This window comes from Anomaloglossus baeobatrachus, chromosome 2 (assembly GCF_048569485.1).
Source record: "Anomaloglossus baeobatrachus isolate aAnoBae1 chromosome 2, aAnoBae1.hap1, whole genome shotgun sequence".
Taxonomy (NCBI): Eukaryota; Metazoa; Chordata; class Amphibia; order Anura; family Aromobatidae; genus Anomaloglossus; species Anomaloglossus baeobatrachus.
Genome location: NC_134354.1, coordinates 26760195 through 26767457, shown reverse-complemented (window position 1 = coordinate 26767457; position 7263 = coordinate 26760195). Strand labels below are relative to the sequence as shown.

Here is a 7263-nt window from a genome sequence, read left to right as displayed (position 1 = left end):
TATATTATTTTATGACATTCCCAGGTAACTAAACACAAAAGTAGTCAAATTTATGTTAATTTGTATTGTAAAATTTCTCTATACAGGTAATTTTGGTGGAATCTAATCTAATGGTGGATTTGTGGTAAGCCAAATTGTGCAAGCTATGGGGTTGGAATAGATATTTTTGAGGCAAGATTCTCCACAGATTCAGCCTAAAAATTGGATATCAGTCACTGAGATGTTTGACTTCCAACCCCTTGTGACTCTCCTCCACCCTTTGATATCTTGGCCAATGCTGGTTATGAAGTCTATGGAGATCGAGCTCTATCATATTAACATCGTCTATTGTTACTAGGAGGCACCAACCAAAAAATTGCCTCACCGTATGAGTCAATAATGCTCTCTCCATCTGCGTCAGTAGATGTTGGCTCTCATCGTCCTCCTCTAAGGCACACAGGCCTTGCGTAATACTTTTTGGGCTGATTCAAATCACTAGAATTTCCCACCCAATATAATATTGAAATTGGCAGCTTCTTAGCCTAGATAAGATGGAGCAAGATGGTGACTCACTGGACCTGCTCCGTGCCAAGACAAAAGCCCAACACCGGAGACTATTGCGTTAGCCAACATTTCGGGAGACCCACCCTGTGGACATGGTCAGATAAGACATAGCAAATAACAACCTAAGAATATAAAGTGACCCCCCTGAAGAATCGTCCATCCTGCACTCTATTCCACGGGCAAGACCAAGTGAGGAGACCAGCCATGAACTACAAGGTGTTCTGTTTATTTGCCATCGCCCTCATTGTTGGGTCCTTCAGCTCTGTACACGGGCAGGCTGCACTCAGTAAGTAAAAAACGGTATAATATTCAACTAATTTAGAAGGCGTTCTGTAGATACCGTACCTTATACGATTCATTGGAAAATCCATGTCCAAATGCTTAATTTGGGAGTTATGGGTTAATGGAAAAGGGGGTTCCAACCACTCAGGGTCTTCATTCATTAGCCAGAGTGAAGGAACCCTTACAAAGATTGGCTCTTGCTCAGGAGGATTTGGTGCCGTAAATTTTTAGCCAATTGATTTTTATAGATGTTAGATGCAATTCTTTCCTTCCCCTGTGGAGGCACTGTGGGCAAACTACACAGTTTCTGCCAGATTCTTCGAGACAAAACGGGAGACTAGGGAAGATGTTGGGATAGAGAGTTAAGGAAGAACTTATGAAAAGAGGTATAAAGATGGAGCTTCAAAGAGCACAGGCTGGTCCTATGTGCCAAATTGAGCTCGACTGGAATATATGAAAGTAGTGAAACCCTTTCCTTTAAAGGGAACCAGATCCAATATGCACCAAGAACCACGAGCAGTTCTGGGTGCATATTGCTAATCCCTGCCTAATTGTCCCTGCATCTAGTAGCATAGATAAAGAGATCTTTAGAAAAAGCATTTCAATCCTTTATGATATGCTAATGAGCGCAGGGACTAGTCGCAAAGGTTGTTATATCCCTCGACTAGTCCACCCTCTTAGCATGGCCCCACAGGGGCGTGATAACATGCTATTCAATCCCCACTGCCCAGTGTCATCAGCGGTGACGCGCATAGCCGTGTCCGTTGTCATTTCTTCAGAACGCCGGGTTTAGGATTAGTGCGCATGATCAGAAGTCTCGGCACTTCCGGTCATGCGCACCACACCTCTCTAAAGCCAGTACGCGTATGCGAATTTCTGATCATGCGTACTGACCCTAAACGTGGCGTTCTGAAGTGGTGACAAAGGACACAGGTAAGCGTATCACTGCTGATAACACTGTTCAATGGATATTGAATAGCATGTTATCACGATAAGAGGGCAGACTAGTCGGGGATATAACACCCTTGGGACTAGTCCCTGGCCTCATTAGCATATAATAAAGAATCTTTAGAAATACTTTTTCTAAAGATCTCTTTATCTTTGCTACTAGATACAGGGACAGTTAGGCAGGGACTAGTGATAATGTTTTATGTGATAGTTACAGTTTTATTTTGTTAAAGGGAACCTATGTTCTATTTGTATTTTTGAAAAATAAATTCAAATATAAAAAAAAAATCTGAAACATTCTATAATATAAGCAAACTGATCGTTCTTTACATAGGGATATCTACAAGAGAGCCCTTTCTCCAAAAATGAATATGTACGGATTATTTTTTTTTTATTATTTTTTTTTACCCAAAAATATTAATATATTTTTTTAATATTTTATTTTTTTTTTCCTAATTGTATTCCAAACTATGACCCAGTTGTCCAAAAATGCTGAAGAATGTATCTCAAAGTTTAAGTAGAAAATTAAATAGTGCCCACTAAATCGCAGATGGACGCCTACTAAAGCCTCCTTCACATGTCCGTGTTTCCAGTACGTGTGACGTCCATTTTCACATGTACCAGAGACACGGACACACGTAGACCCATTAATATCACATATCAGTGTTTGCACATGCGTGTCCAGTTTTCTGCCAGCAGCACGGGTGTCATACATACTGATGTGATCCGTGTGACACGTACAGGAGAAAACATGTCACATAGAAATAAAGCATTTTTATCCTTACCCATCTCCGGCACTGCTGTCACTGCCTCTGCTGTTACTTCCGGGCCCTGTCATTATACCTAATGCATATTCATTCACTGCTCTGACCTTGGATCCCGAAGTAACAGCAGCGCGGGAGATAGGTAAGTATACAAGCTCATGATGTCCGTGTGCTCTCCGGATGTCACACGGATAGCACAGGGGACAGCACACGGAACACACACATACATACATACACCACGGACTGTGAAACACATGTGTGTGTTTTACGCGGACATGTGAAAGAAGCCTAAAAAAGGGACTATCACTGCTCCAGTCCTGGTGATCACATCATGCAGATCATAAGTTTTATATCAATCATGAGGGTTTATTTCCTCTGTACCAGGGGCTAAAATTTCAGCCCAAGTTTCAGTGGAAATATGGAGCACAATGTGTAAAATACAAACAAAAGCAAAACCACATAATAAAATAAAAAGTAAATAAATGGATCATAATAAAAATACTATTGAAAGGCCAAAGCGCATCGTTTAGCCCTGATCTTAGAACCCAAACCTATATATTGCTTATATAAAAAATAGATTTAAAAAACAGACTTTTTCGCTTTGTCTTATATTTTTCTTCTTGATATCACTAGGAAAAAAAAATACTAACATAAAAATGCAATGTATCACAAAAAAATACTCAAAACTACAGAATAAAAAGGAAGTTCTAGCTCTCAATCCCTATTTTATGCCTGTTTACTAATAGGGAAAATGGACTAGTCTCAACCCAGCTAAAGCCATAAAATAAATCATGCCTCTGTCTAAAGTCTCAATGGAAGGGAATATTGTGACCCTCTGTTTAGTGATTACAATTATAATCCTTGATTTATAGTAACAGTAGTTTCTATAAGACACCCTCTTTGTATAAAATAATTTCTTAAAGAGGTTGTTCACTTTTTTTTTTCTTAAAAGCATGTATTTGGTACTAAAAATCATTTTTGCAATTGGTCTTCAGTAGAAATTTACCACTATTTCTTTCCTTTTGTAGACTCTTTGTTTTCCCCCTCCCCCCGCAATAAACTTTGATGTGGTCTGCAGTCATAAATCAGATGAAAGGAACTTAGAAAAATACATATTACAGAGTTATAAACTCTCCCACCAGATCATCAGATTGAGCTCACTGATGGATTCACAGTTAACTCATTCTGTAACACAGAGGCTATAAAAAGCAGTGACTTTTTTTTTTTGTTTACGTAAATCAGATGACATGAACTTAGAAAAAGGCATATTACAGTCTTATAAACTCTCCCACCAGATCATGAGATTGAGCTCACTGACGGATTCTCAGTTAACTCATTCTGTAACACAAAGGCTTTAGAAGGCAGTGGCTTTTTTTTTTTTTTACATAAATCAGATGAAAGGAACCTAGAAAAATATATAATACAGAGTCATAAACTCTCCCACTAGATCATGAGATCGAGCTCACTGATGGATTCTCAGTTAACTCATTCTGTAACACAGACACTATAGAAGGCAGTGACCTTTTTTTACATAAATCAGATGAAAGGAACTTAGAAAAAGGCATTTAACAGAGTTATAAACTCTCCCATTAGATCATCAGATGGCGCTCACTGATGGATTCTCAGTTAACTCATTCTGTAACACAGACACTATAGAAGGCAGTGAACTTTTTTTTACATAAATCAGATGAAAGGAACCTAGAAAAAGATATAATACAGAGTCATAAACTCTCCCACCAGATCATGAGATCGAGCTCACTGATGGATTCTCAGTTAACTCATTCTGTAACACAGAGGCTATAGAAGCAGTAACTTTTTTTTTTTACATAAATCAGATGACAGGAACCTAGAAAAAGGCATATTACAGAGTTATAAACTCTCCCACCAGATCATTAGATTGAGCTCACTGATGGAATCTCAGTTAACTCATTCTGCAACACAGAGGCTATAGAAGGCAGTGACTTTTTTTTAGAATGAAACCCAATTGCAAAAATGATTTTCAGCCTCTGTTACATGCATTTAAGTAAGAAAAAAAAAGCATTGGCAAATGTGAACAACCCCTTTAATCCTTTGCCTTATAATATGGCATTAATTCACATAAAGAAAGTAATTAGCTATGAGACGCGACACACGTATGTACACACTTGTCAGGTGACCGCGCCGAGCATTCCCTCTAAGTCACCATTTCAGGTTGTTTATTTGAAGATGTAAACGATTTTTAAGGAAACAGAATAAATCATTGAATTTCTTTATATACATTTGCGTCATAAGTAAATCTTCATATATTCTTCATATATCCAGAAGTTAGTCTAGAGTATTAATGGGTCGTTTGCAAATGAATGGGCACCATGAGAGCCGGCACCCCAGTGAGAGCCACTTGCCCTACGTGAATGGCTCTTATTGGCAGCAAAATGACCCCGTCCAACTGCCGCTAAATCCAAAATCCCCCCAACCCAGCTAATACCTTGAAAAGGCACCCGCCATTGGTAAGCAGCAGGTGGGCAGGGTGAAAGTGTACAGAGAAGATTGGGAAAAAAAATGCCTAGTTGGACTACAAGCAGAGATTTCACATACCGCACCCCAAAAGCAACAAATGTGAATATCTCCGCAATGGAGCGACGTAGAGCAAAACGGAAAACAGTGGCAGAATCGGGGGAGCTAAGGGAATTTTACAATATATTTTTGGGGAAATACAAATGTTGTAGAAGGTTTCTCAGTTTAATTCAGTTACTATAATTTCATTTCCCACAAGCTTTATAGCTGCTGCCTGACGCTGAGCTTATGATACTTTTCTCTTTTTTTCCAGCTGAGCGACAATGCTCTGTTGAACCAGTCGCAAGAGTAAATTGTGGAGATCCCGGCATCTCACCAACTGCATGTTTCAACAAGGGATGCTGCTATAGCAATATGAACCCAGAAGCCATCTGGTGCTACTATGCTATGCCCGATGACGGTAAGATTTGATGCATTGTATGAAAATATTAGAATATGTTGGATATAGCTATATTTACAATGTCAAAGCCATTTTTGCATTCATTGCTAGAATAGAGTGCTTGTAGGAGATCGTAATAAAACAGCGCCACTCTGACACCCTGGTTGTGTCAGGTACTGCAGCTCAGCCCTATTCTCATCAATGGAGTTGTGCTACATTATCAAGGTGAACAGAGAAGGGTTCAGATTTTTGTGGAGTAAAAACAAGCAGACTGTACAGCCCACGTCTCACCGCCCTGGTTGGGTCGTGTCCTCTCCCGCACTCCCCCGGCCATCCATGTGTACTGCTGCCTCCTCCTGGGCCCTGTACATGCCGCACAGGGCTCCAAGGAGTGCACCTAAGACACGCACATGCACACTGACCCTCCTCTTAAAGGGCCGGCATGCCAATTCCAGGAAATGCCTATTGCTAAGAGGCACACTGTATTTAAGGCATCCTCCCATTAGGGGAGGTGCCTGAGCCACGCCTCTAGCTAGTCAGTCAGTCTCCTACCTAGTTAGTTGTCAGGTCCCGAGCTCCTGTCCTGTTGTCCGTGTCCATCACCCTGTACCTGCCTTCCCATACTTGTGTGCCCCTGACCACCATTCCTGTCCGTACCCGCCTGTGCAGCCTGCCTCAGTCACCCCACCTGTACCCAGCTATTCCTGAATCCATCACCTGTCCTGGGGGTCAGCTGCCACAGTCCCGCTGCTGCTCTGGGAGTGGTACCTGGCATCCGCTTTGCGGTGGCCGCTTAGTTAAGTTCCTCCCTTTAAGTGGTAAGCCCAGGTCCCCTCTGTGGTCCAGTAGTCCACAGACTGTGTTTTTTGGTGCAATGATGTTTATTGCTCCAATACATCAAAATAAAAAGCTACTTTGAAAAGAAGTGTTGAATAGAAATCTTGCACCGTTCTGCGCACACACTTTTTTGGCTGATGCACCCACTAGTTAAGCTTTGATCAGGGATCCTAGAGATGCCATAAAATGTAATATGGGCTAATACCCAAATGGGCAGATCAGAGATGGAGCTCATAACATGTCCCATAGATGACTGATCAAACCTTTGGCGTTGTGCTTTGGTCCAGTATCTAGTGCCCTTGCTAATTATTGTTTTTCTCTTGTAGAATGCCTATTGTAATCGGATTTTGATGGACAACCCGGTCTCTGCCAGTGGAAGAACGCCATAAGACACGATCATCATCATGTTTCATATCTATTTTCCCTCCTTCTAAATGTATTATAGCCAGGCACATATGTAAAGTAATAAAGCTGCAATTGGAAATGTTGACGCGTTTCACAATTTTTTTTCTACTATGTAATTCCATAGAGTTTGAGATCAGTGGCATACATGGGGGGGCCTCACAGCAAAAAAACAAAATAGGTTCTTTATTATTGTCACGGCCAGGGATAGACGCTATATCAGCCATGTAGGACAACACAAAAGGAAGGGAAAGGAGTGCCCCTATGGATAGGGAAAGGGGGTAAGTGGTGACCGCCTGACAACAACCTGCAGCTCACCCTCACTGCCCTCAACAGCCCTATACAGGTTCCGCACCTGTCACCAAGCAGGAATACCTTACCCTAGGCACTAAGTAAGGATGGAAGATATGAGCTCTTTGGCAACACCATTATCACTAAAGGAAGACACAGGGAAACAATACAGGGGAAACACAACTGTAATAATCAGAGCCCTGGTAGATAGCAAACACAGATACTTATCTGAGTTGCAGCAACTACAGGAGTCTGGAGCAACAG

At 41.2% G+C, this 7263-nt stretch overlaps 1 protein-coding gene across 1 annotated transcript; it reads left to right on the top strand.

The window, feature by feature from the left end:
* The first annotated feature begins 697 nt into the window (after nt 1-697).
* Nucleotides 698-6794, top strand: LOC142290876 (putative gastrointestinal growth factor xP1). Its single transcript, XM_075334939.1, has 3 exons — nt 698-829; nt 5344-5490; nt 6633-6794. The coding sequence occupies exons 1-3, from the start codon at nt 748-750 to the stop codon at nt 6644-6646; spliced, it is 243 nt and encodes an 80-aa protein (XP_075191054.1). The 5' UTR covers nt 698-747; the 3' UTR covers nt 6647-6794.
* The last annotated feature ends 469 nt before the right edge of the window (nt 6795-7263 follow it).

Coding starts and splice junctions, on each gene's coding strand:
- LOC142290876 (XM_075334939.1), top strand. CDS start 748: ATGAACTACAAGGTGTTCTGTTTATTTGCCATCGCCCTCATTGTTGGG. Junction 830..5,343: donor ACACGGGCAGGCTGCACTCA/GTAAGTAAAAAA, acceptor CTTTTTTTCCAG/CTGAGCGACAATGCTCTGTT.